The sequence below is a fragment of the Erinaceus europaeus genome, chromosome 10 (genome assembly GCF_950295315.1).
Source record: "Erinaceus europaeus chromosome 10, mEriEur2.1, whole genome shotgun sequence".
NCBI classification, from domain to species: domain Eukaryota; kingdom Metazoa; phylum Chordata; class Mammalia; order Eulipotyphla; family Erinaceidae; genus Erinaceus; species Erinaceus europaeus.
Window position 1 is genome coordinate 103,220,531 of NC_080171.1, and position 20,358 is coordinate 103,240,888.

Consider the following 20,358-nt stretch of genomic DNA (forward strand, 5'->3'; position numbering starts at 1 on the left):
AGTTGTCTCTCTGTCTCTCCTTATCGCCCCCTTTCCTCTCGATTTCTGGTTGTCTCTGCCCAATAAATAAATAAACATATATATATATTGCCAGTGGTCTGGGAAATGACGCAATGGATATAAAGCACTGGATTCTCACGCATGAGGTTCTGAGTTCAACCCCTGGCAACACATGTACCAGAGTGATGTCTGGTTCTTTCTCATTAATATGTAAATAAATAAAATATTATCTGTGATTTTACTTCTAACGTGCTGCCTTGCCAACAGTAAATATGGCAATTCGGCTCCCTCATTTCCTTTAAGTCAACCTAATGGTTGCCAAGAGTCAATATGGCTACCAGACCGTGAGTTTCCATTGGCGGTTGCTCCGAGGCCCCGCCCTACCCCGCCCCCGTGAGTCCCGGTCGGGTATTGCGAGCCGGGTAGCAGAAGCACCGGCCTGGCTGCGCCTGCGCAAGTCACTGGCGCCAAGATGGCTATGGAGATGCGGCTTCCTGTTGCTCGTAAGCCTCTTAGCGAGAATCTAGCCCGCGAGAATAAGAAACACCTGGTGGTGCCGGGCGACACGATCACTACGGACACGGGCTTCATGAGGTATGTGGAAGTTTGGGGGCTTCCCTAAACCTCGGCAGCGTCTGCAGTGTTCCTTGCACGTGGCCCGCTGGCCGAAAGTCGGGCCTCTGCCCCTTGTGTGTAAGCCGGAGCATCCCGGATGCTTCGTTTGCGAGGCCTCGGATTCCGTCACTCTGCGTTTTGTGTTTCTGCGTTTGCTTTCCTGACTCTGGTGGCTGTGACTTTTGGGATTTCTGCATGAGGCCTAGATCTGACTCGTTCTCGTAGGAAACTGGGAAGAGGCAGGGGGTAGATAGCATAAAGATTATATATACAGAGACTCTCTTGCCTTAGGCACTACCGCAAGCCAGAGCTGAGCAGTGCTCTAAAAAAGCAAAAACTCACTGATAAATCACCGTCATAAATAAACAGTAGTAGTATTTCAGTTTTTCTTTTTTGGGGGGTACACATATACATATAGGAGAGGTATATAGCATTAGCAGAATTACATTTAGTCAAGGCACTGGTAACATTCCACCCTTCATTCAGTTATTCAACGTATATTCCAACTCTGACCCTACCACATTGAAGAGAGCTTTGGTGCTTCGGTCTCTTCTCTCTCCCTGCCTCTCCATCTCTGTCTTAAAACATTAAAAACATATGTGTAGGGAGTCGGGCTATAGCGCAGCAGGTTAAGCGCAGGTGGCGCAAAGCACAAGGACCGGCATAAGGATCCCGGCTTGAACCCCGGCTCCCCACCTGCAGGGGAGTCGCTTCACAGGTGGTGAAGCAGGTCTGCAGGTGTCTGTCTTTCTCTCCTCCTCTCTGTCTTCCCCTCCTCTCTCCATTTCTCTCTGTCCTATCCAACAACGACAACAACAATAATAACTACAACAATAAAACAACAAGGGCAACAAAAGGGAATAAATAAATAAAATAAATATAAAAAAATTAAAAAAAAACATATGTGTAGGGGAGTCAGGCAGTAGCGCAGCAGGTGGCGCAAAGCACAAGGACTGGCCTAAGGATCCCGGTTCGAGCCCGGGCTCCCCACCTGCAGGGGAGTCGCTTCACAGGCCGTGAAGCAGGTCTGCAGGTGTCTGTCTTTCTCTCCCCTCCTCTCTCCATTTCTCTCTGTCCTATCCAACAACAACATCATCAACAACAATAATAACTACAACAATAAAACAAGGGCAACAAAAGGGAATAAATAAAATAAAAAAACGTGTAGTTAGTTGTTGACAGTGAACAAAATGGATATCTGTTCTGATGGAGTTTATGTTCTAACAGGGAGAGAGGTAATAAAAAACAAATTACATAAGTAGTTATTGAGAATGTTAGGTGACACATTCACTGGAAGAAGTGAAAAAGTTGAGCAGGCTGGGAATATTGTGAGGGTGGCAGCAGTGTGGCAGGTGACTATGCAGGAAGAAATTGTTCGATTTGAAGAGCATACAGTCCTTGGTCAACAAGTTATTTTAAACATTACCCTGGTATTCTTTGTATTTTCCTCTTGCAACAGGGGTCATGGAACCTATATGGGTGAAGAAAAGCTTATTGCATCAGTTGCTGGTTCTGTGGAAAGAGTAAACAAATTGATCTGTGTGAAGGCTTTGAAAACCAGGTGAGAGCAAAAGGTGTGTATTCTCTTTCTTGAAACAGCCATTGTTGGTTTCACAAACAGGTCTTTTCTTCATTTTCCCCAGCCCCACACCTGTCTGTCCTAATATTTGAGTAGGACTGTGATTTTGAGTTTTACTGTAGGGAAGATGCGGATGATTAGGTCAGTGCTGACTTCAAAGATTTCCCCCACATTGCCTGACTTTTCCAAGCCTTGGTTATCTACTCTGCAAAATGAAGGTAATAGCACAACCTGCCTAGTGGAATTTTCATTAGAATTCATTGAGATGATGTGTGTAGAATACTCAGCATAGGGCAGAGGGTAGATAGCATAATGGTTATGCAACGTGACTCTCATGCCTGAGGCTCCAAAGTCCCAGGTTCAATCCCCTGTACCACCATAAGCCAGAGCTGTTTAAAAAAACAAAAAAGAATACTCAGTATAGGGTTTGCTTACTTTCTTGAAGAGCTCCATTAAAGCTTAGTCACAGGAAGAAAGCCATTGGGGTTGGAAAGTGTGACTGAAGAATAGAAGTTGATACAGGCAGAGAGCTGATGAGGGTAGACAGCCTATAACATTTTTTATTTATGTATGTATTCCCATTTGGTGCCCTTGTTGTAGTTATTATCATTGTTATTGATGTCATTAGATAGGACAGAGAGAGATGGAGAGAGGAGGGGAAGACAGATGGGGAGAGAAAGATAGACACCTGCAGACCTGCTTCACCTCCTGTGAAGCTTACTCCCCTGCAGTTGGGGAGCCCGGGGCTTGAACCGATATCCTCACGCCGGTCCTGGCACTTAAGCCACTGCACTACCGCCTGACTCCCAGCCTATAACATTTTGACTTTCATTCTGTATAATGTAGAAAACCAGTGGAAGGGATGGAGCAGAAGAGGAACATGATTTGATTTGTGTTTTAATGAAAACCATTCTAAGTCAGTGAGGAGATTGAAGGGGGACAGGGATAGGCTTAGGGAGACAGACTAGGAGGGAATCTGTTTTCATTATCTGAAATGATGGGGGCATACATGGGTGGTAGCAGTGGAACTGGAAAGTAATGGTTAGTTGTGTGTATATTTTCATGTTCTCTTATAAACGTGAATTTGTTATTTTGGGGATTTTTCTCTATATAGGACAATGAGTAGATATGATTTTACTTCAATTCAAATTTGTATGTGTTTTATTTCCTGCATATGTTTTGGAGGATCTATTGCTGGATTTGTCTTGGAGCACTGAAAAAAGATATCAAGAGTTTCTTCAAGCACTTAAAGGGTTAGGGCTTGAGCAACTGCTTAATTACATAAATAGTGATGACTGGTGGAAGATTACTTTGATGATGGAGGATGAGGGTGCTGCTGGAAAGTTAACTTTAGCTGTTTGAAAATGTTTATTAATGTGACCAGGGAGATGATGCTGAGTATAAAAAGTCTTGGACTCTCAAGCATAAGGTCCTGAGTTCATAGCCAGCATCACTGTTATGTGCCAGAGTGATGCTGTGGTTTTTGTCTCTCATAAATAAATCTTAAAGGAAGGTAGGAGCTACTATGATAGTTATGTAAGTGGAGATGTTGGGTAATTATCAGTTGGTGGAGTTCGAATTCTAAGGTATGGTTCAGTCATCAGTGGTATTTAAAGCCTTAGGTTGAGTTCATCAGGAGTTCGGTATGGGGTGAACAGAGAAGTGGTTATGATCAGGGAGCCTTGAACATGGAACACTTCATCACCAGCACTGGGTGAGCGACTAACAGAGGGACCCCAGACAAGCAGCCAGTGGCGGAGGGAGATAGCAAGAAGATTGGTTTGAACAGATTTGAACCTCAGTCTCTTTTTTTTTTTTTAATTTTGTATTGTCCTTATTTATTTATTGAATAGAGATAGACAGAAATCGAGAGGGAGAGAGACAGACACCTGTAGCCCTGCTTCACTTGAACCCTGGTCCTGGTCCTTGAGCATTCTTTTTTTTTTTTTTTTGCCTCCAGCATTATTGTTGGGCTCACTACCTGCACCACGAATCCACTGCTCCTGGAGGCCTTTTTTTTTTTCCCCTTTTGTTGCCCTTGTTGTAGCCTTGTTATGGTTATTATTGTTGTTGGTGTCATTCGTTGTTGGATAGGACAGAGAGAAATGGAGAGATGAGGGGGAGATGGGGAGGGAAAGGCAGACACACCTGCAGACGTGCTTCACTACCTGTGAAGTGACTCCCCTGCAGGTGGAGAGCTGGGGGCTCGAACCGGCATCCTTAGGCCAGTCCTTGTGCTTTGCACCACGTGCGGTTAACCCACTGTGCTACCACCCGACCCCCGTCCTTGAGCATCCTAATGTGCACTCAACCAGATGCTCCACGATTCCTATCAAAATCTTTTTTTGTCTTTCTTTGGCTAATGCAGAACCAACTGTATTCTATCTAACCCACCCCAAAGATACCATGTTTTTATTGTCATGTGATGCACAGGAGTTTCAAGCTTGATAATGGAAGTTTTATACATAGGAATGTCTGCTGTTATCTGTTTCTGGTAACAAGTTGGAATGACATAGTTACTCAGTTTCTTTTTTTTTCTTTTTTCTTTTTCTTTCTTTTTTTTTTTTTTTTACCAGAGCACTGCTCAGCTCTGGCTTATGGTGGTGCGGGGAATTGAACTTGGGACTTGACGGAGCCTCAGGCTTGAGAGTCTGTTTGCATAACCGTTTTGCTATCTACCCCCACTCTTGTTTTTTTTTTTTTTTTTAAGGGGCCTTTTTTTTTTTTTTCTTTTAACCTCCAGGGTTATTGCTGGGGCTCAGTGCCTGCACTATGAATCCACTGCTCCTAGAGGCCATTTTTTCCCGCTTTGTTGCCCTTGTTGTCATCATTATTGCTGTTATCATTGCCGTTGTTGTTGTAGGATAGGGCAGAGAGAAACTGAGAGAAGAGAGGAGACTGAGAGGGGGGAGAGAAAGATAGACACCTGCAGACCTGCTTCACCGCCCGTGAAGTGACCCCCCTGCAGGTGGGGAGCCGGGGGCTTGAACCGGAATATATTTATTCTCTTTTGTTGCCCTTGTTGCTTTATTGTTGTAGTTATTGTTGTCGTCGTTGTTGGATAGAACAGAGAGAAATGGAGAGGGGAGGGGAAGAAAAAGATAGATACCTGCAGACCTGCTTCACCACTTGTGAAGTGACTCCTCTGCAGGTGGGGAGCCAGGGTTCGAACCGGGATCCTTACACGGATCCTTGCTCTGCGCCATGTGTGCTTAACCCGCTGCGCTATAGCCCGACTCCTAGTTACTCAGTTTCTTCCGTAGTTAAGGCCCTCATTCTGTTCAACTGAAATCTAAAGTGGTGCGTGGTCCTATAAGTAAGTCTTTTCACTGATGGATGACCTTTTGTTTTCTCTTTCAGATACATTGGTGAAGTGGGAGACATTGTGGTGGGGAGAATCACAGAGGTAAAGTGGTACCAGACTGGATTTTTAAAAAATTTTTTTATTTATAAAATGGAAATATTGACAAAGCCATAGGATAAGAGGGGTACAGTTCTACACAATTCCCACCACCAGAGTTCCATATCCCATCCCCTCCCTTGAAAGCTTTCCCATTCTTTATGCCTCTGGGAGCATGGACCCAGGGTCATTGTGGGATGCAGAAGGTGGAAGGTCTGGCTTCTGTAATTGCTTCCCCACTGAACATGGGCATTGACAGGTCGATCCACACTCGCAGCGTGTCTCTCTCCCTAGTGGGGCAGGGGCCTGGGGAGGTGGGGCTCCAGGACACATTGGTGGGGTCATTTGCCTAGGGAAGTTGGGTTGGCATCATGGTAGCAACCAGACTGCATTTTTACAAAGTAAAGGCAAACTAGTGATTTAATGAAAAAAATGGTTAACACAAGCAAGGCATTCATCATGGTGAGTGTTACTGCCAGGGCTTTACCAGAGCAGGTCAGCTCTTTCTGATAGATAGGGAAAGGGAGTTGGACAATAGCACAGTGGGTTAAGCACACATGGCACGAAGTGCAAGGACCCGGTTTAAGCCCCCGTTTCCCCATCTGCAGGGGAGTCGCTTCACAGGCAGTCAAGCAGGTCTACAGGGGTGTCTCTCTCCCCCTCTGTCTTCCCCTCCTCTCTCCATTTCTCTCTGTCCTATCTAACAATGGCGATATCAATAACAACAACAATAATAACTACAACAACAACAACAAAAAGATAAAGGGAAAGACTGCACAGCCTATAATGTCCTCTATCAAAGCAAGTGCTCTATCCAGTTGAGTTATTTTGCCAGCCTGCTTTCATTGTTGTAGTTCTTCTATGACCTTTGATCTTTGATGTAGTTCCCTTCTTATCTGTTACAATTTCATTTATGTTTGGAGTTATATTGGTTACTTTTGATGTGAGCTCTTGGATTTTGTGTCCAAATGTGACCTATCTTCATTTGTAGGTTCAACAGAAGAGATGGAAGGTGGAGACCAATTCCCGGCTGGACTCAGTTTTGCTTCTTTCTTCAATGAATCTTCCTGGAGGAGAGCTGGTAAGACTCCTCACTGTTCCTGACAAGTCTAGTCTGCTAGCAGAAGGTGTGGATCTTTTGCCGCTACTAGAGGACTCTGCTTTATACTGAGTTTGCCCCTTTTATGCTGCTGTTTGCTGTATGGTTACACATAGTCTATCCACTTAACTCTGGCCCCGAGCAGAGATCTGAAATAGCCACGGGAAAGGATCCCAAAGGAAAGTTGTAGATAGTAGTTCTCAGATGCTTGATGCTGAAAATTTCCTTTTCTGGGCATATCAGTGTTGTACAATGAAAAATTATGTTAAAATGAACTTTTCAGGTAGGGGAGATAGCATAATAGTTATGCAAAGAGACTCATGCTTGAGGCTCCAAAGTCCTGGGCTCAGTTCCCCTACCACCACCATTTTCTGGTTAAAACATAAAACAAAAACAAGCAAGCAAACAAACAAAAAAAAAACATAACTTTTCATAAACTCATGAACAACATAAACATTTGGTTATTCCAGACAATACTACATATACTGCCTTTTGTGAAAGGCTTTGGTTGGGCTGGGAAGACAGCATAATGGTTATGCAAAAGACTTTGGTGCCTCCTTATCCTTCAGAGTCTCAGGTTCAATCCCCCACACTACTATTAGCCAGAGCTGAGCAGTATTGGGGTGGAAGGGGGGAGACTATCAGAGTGTCCATCACTGGTATATGTGATATGCTCTCATGTGAGAGTCCCAACACTCTATGCACTGTGCTACCTCCTGAGTTACTCCCTGGTAATACAATAAAGTTCCCCCCACCACCACCACCACCACCAATGAGTAAAGAAAAATCTGTGAGCAACAGTGTAATCCAAGTAGAGGAAGTCTAATCCTGCTGGAGGGCTACCACGGAAGCCTGTGGAGTAGTAGGCTGGCTAGCTGGGGAAGGTGTGGAGTTTCACAGGAGGAATTTGAATATCATTCAGAGCAGGGAAGGAGAGGGGAAGGAGGTGTGGAGAGTTCTGTACTGGTGGCAAGTAGTGGTGACTCTTGTGTCCCTTGGGTGACACAGGTGACCTGCTTTAGTGCTCGGGTAGTGTGGCTGGCTTCTGAGATTTTATGAAGGTGGAAATCATGGGCTCTGACTGAAGTCCCATCATCATCTCTTTATATTTCAGAGGAGAAGATCTGCAGAGGATGAGCTGGCCATGAGAGGCTTCTTACAGGAAGGGGACCTTATCAGCGTATCCTGAACTTGCATTCCAATCTCTCTGCTTTGTCTAGAGCTGGAAAATGGGCTTGGGTGGTGATCTGAGCAATTGGCAAGTGCTCTGCTGTAGCCCTTCTCATTTCCCTAAGTCAGGCTTACTCTTTAGACCTCTGTAGACCTGATGCTGCTTAGGTAATTTTGTTTACTCCAAAAGTGGAAAAGATGCTTTTTTAAAAAAAATTTAATTAATTAATTAATTTATGAGAGGGGTAAGAGGAAAGAGCCAGACATCACTCTGGCACACGTGCTGCTGGGGGATTGAACTCGGGACTTCCTGCTTGAGATCCCAACACTTTATCCACTATGGCACCCCTGGACCCTGAAAAGGTGCTTTTCCTGTCAGGATATTTATGATACAGACAAGGGGGAGAGAATTAAGTCACAGTGCTTTCCTCTCGGTCCATTTAAGACTGCCTAGCTGTTGGACTATGGGAGCTGGGAGGCAAGAAGTGAGAGGTGGAACAAGGTGGGGCAGGTGATATGAAAATGCTTTTTTTTTTCCCTTCATCATCCTGGCCAGGCTGAGGTGCAGGCTGTGTTCTCTGATGGAGCTGTCTCCCTGCACACCAGGAGTTTAAAATATGGAAAAGTAAGTTGGGCTGTGGCTCTTCTGTTTGCAAACCAAGAGTTATATCTGTTTTTGAATCCCCAGAGCTCTTTGGAGTTCAACTATCCTAGAATTTAAGTATTAAAATCTGGCTTCTCACAGACTGATTCACTTTTGTAAGTGACTACAACCTTTGTTCTTTTTCTGCTGGGGAGACAGTTCTGGCAGAAGGGCCCCTATAGCTGAGAGTCTTAGTCCCTGCTGTTCCTGTCTCTTCTCAGGGGGACACTAGCTGTGCATTGGGACTAAGTCTGGGAGTCAGTCCTTGGAACAGTGGTCTTGACCTTAGACAAATGTGCAGTCAGTAATATGAATAGTAGGGTTGAGGAGACAATATAAGGGTGATGCAAAAGATTTTCATGCCTGAGGCTTTGAAGTCTCAAGTTCAGTCTCTGGCACTTCCTTAAGCCAGAGCTGAGCAGTGCTATGGTTTTAAGACAAAGAGGGCCAAGTGATAGTGCACCTGTTGAGTGCATGTTATCATGCACAAGGACCCAGGGTCAAGCTCTCAGTCCTCACCTACAGGGGGAAATGTTAGGAGCAGTGAAGCAGAGCTGCAGAAGTCTCTCTTTCTCCCTCTCAATTTTTCTGTGTCTATCTAATAAATAAGTTCAGGGTGGTGGTACACCTGGTTGGGCGCACATGGTACAGTGAGCAAGGACCCGGGTTCAAGCTCCTGATCCCCACCTGCAGGGGAAGAGCTTTGTGAGTGGTGAAGCAGTGCTCCAGGTGTCTCTGCCTCTCTCCCTCTATCACCCCCTTTCCATCTCGATTTCTGGCTGTGTATGCAGTAAATAATTAAAGATAATAATTTTAAAAAAAGATAAATAAAACTTATCTTAAAGTATAAATAAAGACAAACAGTAATAATAATTATGAATTGTATTGTTGAGAAAGATTGGTTTGTCACTTGAGCCTCTAAATGAAATTTTACCTCTTTTTTTTTTTTTTTTTAAGAGGTCATTTTTTAGTTCTTGGCAACTTGGGGGCTACTTAGGAAGAGTACTTCATAAAACAAATTATGATTTCTTCACTTTATCTGGGTGAGCTCTTCATTTTTGAGTAGAACATAAACTTCTTAATAGAATTGCTCTAACCAAATGTATCCACAGCCTTGAATAAAGATAAAGTGGCAGACCTGTATGGGGCTAGGTGCTACAGGCCCTGCTAGGGGCACTGACAGGAGGACTGTCCTATTACACCTCCTAGCCCAGAGGCACACATCTCAGTCAGGATGGGTGCCTAGAGTTGAGGGTACATTCTAGGACTATAGAACAAAATGGACTGTGAAACACAAGAGGCTCGAACCTATTGCTTTATTGGCTCTAGCTTCTCTTAACAGCCAGCAACTCCAGCCCCGTATTCGAATGTGATGGTGATGGTGGTTGCAAATGAAGATGGTAGAGAAATTAGTGAGAGTGACCTTTATATGTTCTCTATTTTGAATGATACTGTGCAGGTGCATAGAAGTAAAGAAGTCTGGGAGTCGGGTGGTAGTGCTGTGGGTTAAGCGCAGGTGGTGCAAATCACAAGGACTGGCGTAAGGATCCCGGCTTGAGCCCGGCTCCCCACCTGCAGGGGAGTCGCTTCACAGGCAGTGAAGCAGGTCTGCAGGTGTCTATCTTTCCCCCTCTCTGTCTTCCCCTCCTCTCTCCATTTCTCTCTGTCCTACCCAACAACGACATTAATAACTACAACAATAAAACAACTACAACAATAAAAGGGAATAAGTAATTTTTTAAAAGAATTTATTTATTTATGAGAAAGCTAGGAGGAGAGAGACAGAACCAGACATCACTCTGGCACATTTGCTGCCAGGTATCAAACTCGGGACTTCATGCTTAAGAGTCCAAAGCCTTACCACTGTGCCACCTCCCGAACCACTAAATAAATATATATTTTTTAAATCTTAAAAAAAAAAAGAAGTCACAAGATGGACCCAAATTCTGTGAGAGTGGAGACATGTTCTGGAGTCTTTGTCATGCACGTCACTGATGGCCTTTAAGGACTTAATTAACGATGTATTTCTTCAGTTAGGTCAGGGTGTTTTGGTCCAAGTTTCCCCCTCCCTTGTGAAACGACAGAAGACTCACTTCCATGATTTGCCATGTGGCGCCTCAGTGATTCTGGGTAACAATGGCTTCATCTGGATCTACCCAACCCCCGAGCACAAAGAGGAGGATGCAGGAGGCTTCACTGCCAATCTGGAGGTGAGTGATGGCTTTCGGAGTGTGCTCTGCTTCTGTGACAGAGCGTTAACTGTCATTGCTGTGCTCCTGGTTCTTGGAGTCTTCATCCAGATATATGCATAAACATTGTATTGCCTTTTGTTTTCCTGAAGAGATGAAATCAGTGCTTGGTTTGATCTTTAGTGACAGAAATGGCATAGTTATAGGCTAGCAGCAGAAGCACAGGGAAGATGCCATCTTTATGAATTTCTTTTTGAGATAACTGGTCTGCAATCCCAGAGTTACAGCCTCAAGTGGTTTCTGTGATTTCCTGTAACTTCACTTTCTTTGGTTCTTACACTTGTCTCTCCTTTTCATTTTGTGTAGCCTGTCTCCCTTGCTGACCGAGAGGTGATCTCCCGGCTTCGGAACTGCATTGTGTCGCTGGTAACTCAGAGGATGCTGCTGTACGATACCAGTATCCTGTATTGCTATGAAGCATCCCTTTCCCATCAGGTACACCACTCAGGGCTCCTCTTTTCCTCGTTGATCTGAGCAGTCTTAATGTTTATTGATCTGCTTCTATTGTTTTGTTTTTCCCCTCAATTCTAGCAAGCACCCCTTCCTTTACCAGGCCTAGTAATCTGAATGATGTAGTCTTTCAGATGCATGTAACAGTTTCAACATCTACTGTCTGCATAAGGATTTGGGGGATAGGGGTGCCAAGTAGGAACTAGTATAAAAATAGCCAGCCTCTGGACTGCATGTGGCCTGTCTTTTTTTTTTTTTTTTTTTTTAATGTGGTGGCCGGGACTGGACCCAGGGCTTCATGCATGGGAGACCTATTTTCTACTTGTGAGGCACCCCTCGGTTTTGGTTTTGGTTTTGTTTTCATCTTCCCTACCAGAGCACTGCTCAGCTTTGGCTTATGGTGGTGTAGGGGGTTGAACCTGGGACTTTGAAACCTCAGGCATGAAAAGTCTTTTTCATATAACCATTATATTGTCTCCCTCATCCTAACTCTGTATTTTTTTTAAACCTATATACAATTCATTTTTTTTTATATACAAATCATTTTAAAAATATTTTATTTAGGGGGCTGGGCGGTGGCGCAGCGGGTTAAGTGCATGTGGCGCAAAGCGCAAGGACCGGCGTAAGGATCCCAGTTCAAGCCCCCAGCTCCCCACCTGCAGAGGGGTTGCTTCGAAAGACGTGAAGCAGGTCTGCAGGTGTGTCTCTTTCCCCCTCTCTGTTTTCCCCTCCTCTTTCGATTTCTCTCTGTTCTGTCCAACAACAACTATAACAACTACAAGGCAACAAAATAGGAAAAATAGCCTCCAAGAACAGTGGATTCGCACCTAGCCCCAGCGATAACCCTAGAGGCAAAAATAAATATATGTATTTTATTTAAATGAGTGAAAGTGAGACTAGATAGACCAGGGTGCTCCTCAGTGCTGGCTGTGGTGATGCTGAGGAATGAACCTGGGATCTCAGAGTCTCAGGCATAAGAGTTTTTGTTGTTGTTTTGTTTTTTTGTAGAGACAGATAAATTGAGAGGGGAAGGGTAGAAAAGAGAAAGAGAGATATGCGGTACTGCTTCACCATTTGTGAGGCTTCCCCACTGTAGGTAGGGATCCGGGGCTTGAACCCAGGTCCTTGTACATGGCTATGCCACCACCTGACCTCCAGGCATAAGATTCTTTCATAACCATTATGCTCTCTCCGCAACATGTGTGCTCTCTGTCTCTCTCTAAATATGTTATTTTAATGAGAGATACAGAGAGATGTGGAGAGAGAGACCAGAGCACTGCTCAGTTCTGGTTTTAGGTGGTTTAGGGGATTGAACCTGAGAATTTAGAGCCTCAGGCATGAAAGTCTTTGCATAACCATTATGCTATCTCTTCTCCCCCCTCCCTTTAATATATTCCAGAAATATCTTCTTTTTTAACCAGGCGCTTGAATCTCAGTCCTTGTATATTATAATGTATGTGCTTAACCAGGTGTGCCACTGCCTGGCCACCGGAAATACCTTACTTCTTTTTAATTTTGTTTACCAGAGCACTGCTCAGCTCTGGCTGGTGGTGGTGCAGGAGGTTGAACTTTGGGGTCTCAGCCATAAGAGTCTCTTAGCGGGAGTGCAGCGGGTTAACTGCACGTAGTGCAAAGCGCAAGGACCTGCATAAGGATCCAGGTTCAAGCCCCTGGCTCCCCACCTGCAGGGGGAAAGCTTCACAAGTGGTGAAGCAGGGCTACAGGTCTCTCTCTTCCTCTCTCCTCCCTTACTGTCTTCTTCACCCCTTCTCAATTTCTCTCTGTCCCTATCCAATAATAAATAAAATTTAAAAAGAAAAGAAGTAAGATATTTCTGCAGGGGAGTCGCTTCACAAGCGGTGATGCAGGTCTGCAGATGTCTATCTCTCCCCCTGTCTGTCTTCCTTTCTCCATTTCTCTTTGTCCTATCCAACAACAATGACATCAATAACAGCAACAGAAGAGTCTCTTAGCATAACCATCATGCTAAATAGCCCTGCTAAATATCTTCCTTATCATCTATAGCCCAAAGAATTTTTGTGGATTTATTAAGCTGCTTCTAGCAGATCATATCTTGTAACCCTTAGCCTCTGGTAAATGAAGAGTCCAGACCATTTCTGCTAGACATGCTTGATTTCTGTTTGAAGTGTCTTGAGGGCCATGATTTCTTTTCTGAACAAATACATTTTTCTTTTTTCAGATCAAAGACATCCTAAAGCCAGAAATAATGGAGGAAATTATAATGGAGACACGCCAGAGACTGTTAGAACAGGAGGGATAGAGGAAGCACCTGGAGGATGGAGCTGTGTGTACTGTGTAATCTGAGGTTCCATGTGCAAGTTCGGTGGAGACCTGGGACACTCATTTGACCTCTATCAGACTGCCTCCCACTGCACACCTGCTTTCTCTTGTTCTAAGATAAACCCTGGGCAAGGTGAATAGTGCTGCTGACCTGACCACCTGCGTTGCTTGAAGTGTCAGCACTAGGGGTAGTCTAGCTTTCCAGCTGAGTCTAAATTCCCATCCTGGAATAATAGACTCTTTTGTCTTCTGCTCACCATCTTGTCACTTTCCTGCCATACACAATGCCCCGTGAAATCGCCCCTATAAAAACATGGCCTCCCTGCCCTTTAAATTGTTTGTTTTGGCCTCTATCCTCATCTCCTCTACAGCCCGAGTATGTCACTGAAGAATACAACAAAGTGAACCCAGCAGTCAAATAGAAGCTAAAGCTAACCGAGCAGCCTTTTGCTTGGTTGGAATCCTACTTTCCCATCACATGCTTACGTAGATGGCATATGTGTCTACACTAAGCTGTCTTCATCTTTCCTGCTTTTGAGGATGACTTTTACAAAGTCGAAAAGTCTATAGTGAATGAATGTTTCTGGGTGCTCTAATACACATGAAAACAGGAAAATTGAGACAGAAAAAAAAATTCTCCCCCTGTAACTGCAGTAATAATGTAACAATTTTTTTAATAGTTCAGGGTTAAAAGGTAAAGTAAGGTGTTGAAGTTTTTAATTTTTTATTAGTGATTTAAAATGATTAATAAGATTCTAAGATAACAGTGGGGGGTACAGGCCATGGTACACTTGATTAAGTGCACACATTACAGTGTTCAAGGACTGGGGTTCAAGCCCCTGGTCCCCACCTGCAGGGGAAAGCTTCCTGACTGGAGAAGGCAAGGCTGCAATTACCTCGCTCTGTCTCTCTCTCCCTATTTCCTTCTTCATTCTAAATTTCTCTGTTTCTATCTGATAATAGTAATAAAGAAAAGATAACAGGTACAATTCCACACAGTCCCAACATTAGAGTTCTGTGCCCCATCCACTTTTATTGGAAGATTCCCTATTCTTTATCCCTCTCTGGGAGTATGGACCAGAATTCTTTACGGGATGCAGAAAGTAGAAGGTCTGACTTCTGTAATTGCTTCTCTGCTGAACAGGGGACGTTGGTAGATTGACCCATACCCCCAGCCTGTTTCTGTCTTTCCCTAGTGGGGTAGGGCTCTGGAGAGGTGTGGTTCTGGGACATATTGGTGAGGTCTGCCCAGGGACGTCAAGATGGCATCATGGCAGCATCTGCAATTTGGTGGCTGAAAGGTGGCATGATATAAAGCAAGTTGTTGAATCAACAGGTACCCAAAGGTGGGAATAGTGCAAATGAAACTAGGGGTCTTTGTGTGGGAGGAATCTGGGAAGTTGATTTTTAGGTACATCTCATGACTTTAGTAATTTTTGCTTGAGCCTTTCAGTTAGTTATATAGGCAGACTAAAAGTATTGTCTGTGAAGCTGTGTCATACTTGAGAATAGAACTACTAGAAAGCTGGATTGGGCAGAGAGTAGCTCCCAAATATAAGGAAAGTATATAAATACCATTAACTGTTAACCCTGTCAATCTGACCTAGAGCTCTTGTCTATTCATAGTTAGGACAGGAGCCTGTGTAACCTCTGAGTCCCTGTCAGTCTGAGCTCACATTCCATGGTCACGGCTAGGAACATTCTAGGCTGCACTCATTTCAGGACCAGTTTTCCTTAAGTGGCATAAAAGGTTGACCCGGTCTCTCTTCAGAGAGTGGAAGGTGTTGATTTTTTTTTTTTTGGTATGTTATTTGTTTATTGGAGAGACAGCCAGAAATTGAGAGAGGGGGAAGACAGGGAGAGAGACAATTGCAACCCTGCTTCACCACTTGTGAAGCTTTTCCCCTGCAGGTAGGGGCCAGGGGCTCGAAGTCCAGTCCTTGCCTACTGTAACATGTGCTCAACCAGGTGCACCACCACTGGCCCCTGAATTTTTTTTTTTTGCCTCCAGGGTTATCCCTGGCGCTCAGTGCCTGCTCTACAAATTCACTGCTCCTGGTGGCCATCTTTTTCCCCATTGTTGTTGCTGGATAGGACAAAGAGAGATTGAGAGAGCAGAGGGAGATAGACACCTGCAGACCTGCTTCACTGAAGCGACCTCCCTGGGGAGCTGGCGGCTCGAACTGGGATCCTCGCACCAATCCTTGCACTTTACACTGTGCACTTAACCCGGTGCACTACTGCTGGGCCCCTGGTGTTAAAGTTTTTATTAAGGAATGCTACTGATTTGTTACTGATGAATATCTAAAAATCAGTGCTCTGGATTAGATTAATGACATGACATGAATTGCTATTTTTAAAAAAAAATTTTTTAAATGTTGCATTAGTGGTCCAGGAGGTGGCACAGTGATAAAGCTTTGGACTCTCAAGCATGAGGTCCTGAGTTCGATTCCCCGGCAGCACATGTGCCAGTGATGTTGGTTCTTTCTCTCTCCTCCAATCTTTCTCATTAATAAATAAAATCTTTTTTAAAAAAAAAGTGGCATTAGCATCACTGTTTTCTGCTTGTGCACTGTGTAATACTTAGATGCCGAGTACAGTACAATTGGAGGAGGGCTGAGCAGATACACATTTGCCTGACCGTGACCCTACTGTGGGTTACTAAGCAACATTTAAACCCAGGGCAGTTTCAGTGTTACTAACCTTGAACACTTCATTGTTTTGAAATCTGGCTTGTTTCTTTTTCATTAAATGACATATCATTATGACATTATTCATTAGATAAATTTCTCTCATTTGCCCTTCTATTCCATTTGTGCCACCTGTCTTGAGTTTGTAAGCACCTGGTCATTCTTTGGTTGCCCAAGATTTATCTACTTAGTGGCCCAGGAGGCGGAGCCGTAAATAAAGAAAGTGTTGTTGAACTCTTTCAAGCATGAGGCCCCAAGATCCCTTCTTATCACATATGCCAGAGCAATGGTGTGGTTCGTTCCACAGATAACTGAATATATATATTTTTAAATTTATTTGTTTTTCCTTTTGTTGCCTTTGTTGTCTTTTTATTGTTGCTGTTGTTATTGATGTCATTGTTGTTGGATAGGACAGAGAGAAATGGAGAGAGGAGGGGGAGAGAAAGACAGACACCTGCAGACCTGCTTTACCACCTGTGAAGCGACTCCCCTGCAGGTGGGGAGCCAGGGGCTCGAACCTGGGATCTTTATGCCAGTCCTTGCACTTCCCGCCATGTGCGCTTAACACACTGTGCTACCACCCGACTCCCAGATTTTTTTTTTTAAAGATTATTTATTTATGAGAAAGATAGGAGGAGAGAGGAAGAACCAGACATCACTCTGGCACATGTGCTGCCAGGGATTGAACTTGGGACTTAATGCTTGAGAGTCCAAAGCCCTTGCACTGCGCCACCTCCCAGAGCACAATAGATCTTTTTTAAAAAAAAGTTTACCCGGGAGTCGGGTGGTAGCGCAGTGGGTTACATGCACGTGGTGCAAAGCACAAGGGCAGCTGTAAAGATCCCGGTTCAAGCCCCCGGCTCCCCACCTGCAGGGGAGTCCCTGGCGGTGAAGCAGGACTGCAGGTGTCTTTCTTTCCCCCTCTCTGTCTTCCCTTCCTCTCCATTTCTCTCTGTCCTATCCAACAACAATGACAATAATAGTAACAACAGCACTGATAAACAACAAGGGCAACAAAAGGGAATAAATAAATATATTTTTTTAATTAAAAAAATAATTGTACCCATGAGCTGGGGAGACAGCATAATGGTTATGCAGAAGGTCTTTATGCCTGAGGCTCAAAGCTCAGGTTCACTGCCCCGCACTACCATAAACCAGAGCTGAGCAGTGCTCTGGTCTCTGTCTCTGTATCTCTCATTAAAATAAAGTAAATAAAATATTTAGAAGAAAAGAAAATAGGTTTAAAAGCTTACTTAAAAAAAGAAGTTGGGGGAGTCGGGCTGTAGCGCAGCGGGTTAAGCGCAGGTGGCGCAAAGCACAAGGACCAGCATAAGGATACTGGTTCGAACCCCGGCTCCCCACCTGCAGGGGAGTCGCTTCACAGGCGGTGAAGCAGGTCTGCAGGTGTCTATCTTTCTCTCCCCTCTCTGTCTTCCCCTCCTCTCTCCATTTCTCTCTGTCCTATCCAACAATGACAACAACAATAATAACTACAACAATAAAACAACAAGGGCAACAAAAGGGAATAAATAAATAAAATAAATATTAAAAAAAAAAAGTTGGGGGCCTGGCGGTAGTGCAGTGGGTTAAGCTCACGTGGTGCAAAGCACAATGACCTTCGTAAGGATCCCGGCTCTCCACCTGCAGGGGGGTCGCCTCACAAGCCGTGAAGTAGGTCTGCAGGTGTCTTTCTCTCCCTCTCTCTGTCTTCCCCCTCTCCATTTCTCTCTGTTCGATATATCCAACAATGGTAACAGCAATAACAATAATAGTAACAACAAGGGCAACAGAAGGGAAAAAATGGACTCCAGGAGCAGTGAATTCGTAGTGCAGGTACTGAGCCCCACCCTGCAATAACTCTGGAGGCAAAAAAAAAAAAAAAAAAAACCACCCATATCACTTGATCTTTCCTAAACTGCCTGTTTATTCTGCTCATTCAGTATATCCTGAATTATCACAGATGACTTTTGGTAACCTGTTGTCCACTAGGGGGTACTCATGTTCAGTCTAATTCTGTCAAGTGTTAAAAAATAGATGAAATTTTTACATTGTTATTCATGTGGACTGCTTTGTGGTAATGGGGACAAAAAGACTGAACTAAGTTGCTCCTTAATTTTTAAGACTTACTGTTGGTAGAGGGAGAAGGAGCAGGAGAGAATCAGAGCACCATTCAGTATCCTGGGAGATGGTACGGTAGAACTTTGGACATTTTAAAAAATATTTTATTTTGGGTAGAGATAGAAACTAGTGGGTGGGGAGTCGGGCTGTAGCGTAGCGGGTTAAGCGCAGGTGGCGCAAAGCACAAGGACCGGCATAAGGATCCTGGTTCGAACCCCGGCTCCCCACCTGCAGGGGAGTCGCTTCACAGGCGGTGAAGCAGGTCTGCAGGTGTCTATCTTTCTCTCCTCCTCTCTGTCTTCCCCTCCTCTCTCCATTTCTCTCTGTCCTATCCAACAACAACAATAATAACTACAACAATAAAACAAGGGCAACAAAAGGGAATAAATAAATAAAATAAATATAAAAAAAATTAAAAAAAAAAAAGACACTAGTGGGTGGGGCAGAGAGAGATCTGCAGCTCTGCTTCACTGCTTGTGAAACTTCACCCCTTCCCCTTGCAGATGGGGACAGGGGGCTTAAGCCCAGATCCTTGCACAGTGTAACGTGTGAGCTACTGGGTATGCCACTGCCTGGTCCCAAGCTTTGGATTGAAGATCCAATTCTGAGTCCCAGTACTACCTATGCCAGAGTCCTGTTCTGGCCTCTCCTCACTATCTGATGAAATAAAATAAAAGGACCATAATGTCACTCTGGCATATGTGATACTGGAGTTCAAATTCAAACCCCATGCTTAAAGGTCCTATGTTTAGTCCACTATGCTACCTCCCAGGCTGCTGAACTGAGTTAGTTTTTAATGAAAGGACATATCAACTTGAAGGAGCCTTTTCAATCTTTAGCAATGCTTGTTGAACTTTGGAATCAAGTTTTAAGCCCTCAAAAGTACCACTCTGTAATATATATATATATATATATATATATATATATATATATATATATTTAAAAGCATAGTATATCTCTAAGGTAAAAGTACAATCTAGGAGGTTAACCTAAAAGTGGTGAAAGTGGAAATGGAGTTTAGGGATCAGTGTAGTTTTATTTTTTTAATTCCCTTTTGTTGCCCTTGTTTTTTTATTGTTGTAGTAGTTATTGTTACTGATATCATCATTGTTGGATAGGACAGAGAGAAATGGAGAGAGGAGGGAAGACAGAGGGGGAGAGAAAGATAGACACCTGCAGACCTGCTTCACCACTTGTGACGCGACTCCCCTGCAGGTGGGGAGCCGGGGGCTCAGGCCAGAATCCTTACTTATGTACGTCCTTGCGCTTTGCGCCCAGTGCGCTTAATCCACTGCGCTACCGCCCGACTCCCTCAGGTGTTTGTTTTAACCAGAGCACTGTTCAGCTCTGGCTTGGGGTGGGGAGCTAAGGGAGGCTGATCCAAGGTCCTTAGAGGCTCAACCATGATAGTTTTTTAAAAATGTATTTATTCTACTGTTTTCAACTTTTAAGTTCCTTATTGAAAATTTAGGGGGGATTAATGGTTTACAGTCAACATTAAATACAGTGTTGGTACATTTGCAAAATTTCTCAGTTTTCTGCAAAAACATTCAACAACCCTCTTAAGTCCTCCTCCACCACCGTGCACCAGGACCTGAAAGCCACCCCCCATGAAAGTATTTTTGCATAAACACTATGCCATTTCCCTCACCCCACCCCCATTTCAGATTTTGTAGAAACCAAAAAGAATCTTTTTGCCTCCAGGGTTATTTCTGGGTTTCGGTGCCTACACTAGGAATCCACTACTCCTGGAGGCTATTTTCCCCATTTTTGTTGCCCTTGCTGTTGTTGGATAGGACAGAGAGAAATTGAGAGAGGAGGGAAAGAGAAAGATAGACACCCATAGACCTGCTTCACCACTTGTGAAGCAACCCCCTGCAGGTGGGGAGCTGGGGGCTCGAACCAGAATCTTTACGCTGGTCCTTGCCCTTCACACCATGTGTGCTCAACCCACTACTGGAAGAGGATCTCATTTGATCCTCTTCACAGCATTGTGAAGTTAGCAGAGGTCATCCCCATTTAAAAGTGAAGAAACTGGTGGTCC

At 44.2% G+C, this 20,358-nt stretch overlaps 1 protein-coding gene across 1 annotated transcript; it reads left to right on the forward strand.

Moving 5' to 3' along the window:
* Nucleotides 1-436: 436 nt before the first annotated feature.
* Nucleotides 437-16,442, forward strand: EXOSC2 (exosome component 2). The gene is made up of 9 exons (XM_007530300.3): nt 437-594; nt 2,075-2,176; nt 5,555-5,600; nt 6,586-6,675; nt 7,808-7,873; nt 8,420-8,488; nt 10,540-10,716; nt 11,062-11,190; nt 13,406-16,442. The coding sequence occupies exons 1-9, from the start codon at nt 473-475 to the stop codon at nt 13,484-13,486; spliced, it is 882 nt and encodes a 293-aa protein (XP_007530362.1). The 5' UTR covers nt 437-472; the 3' UTR covers nt 13,487-16,442.
* The last annotated feature ends 3,916 nt before the right edge of the window (nt 16,443-20,358 follow it).

What these genes read in the sequence shown, in the direction of transcription:
- EXOSC2 (XM_007530300.3), top strand. Translation starts at nt 473, where the DNA reads ATGGCTATGGAGATGCGGCTTCCTGTTGCTCGTAAGCCTCTTAGCGAG. An exon ending in TGGTGGGGAGAATCACAGAG is followed by an intron (nt 5,601 to 6,585) that starts GTAAAGTGGTAC and finishes CTTCATTTGTAG; the next exon opens with GTTCAACAGAAGAGATGGAA. An exon ending in AGGAAGGGGACCTTATCAGC is followed by an intron (nt 7,874 to 8,419) that starts GTATCCTGAACT and finishes CATCCTGGCCAG; the next exon opens with GCTGAGGTGCAGGCTGTGTT.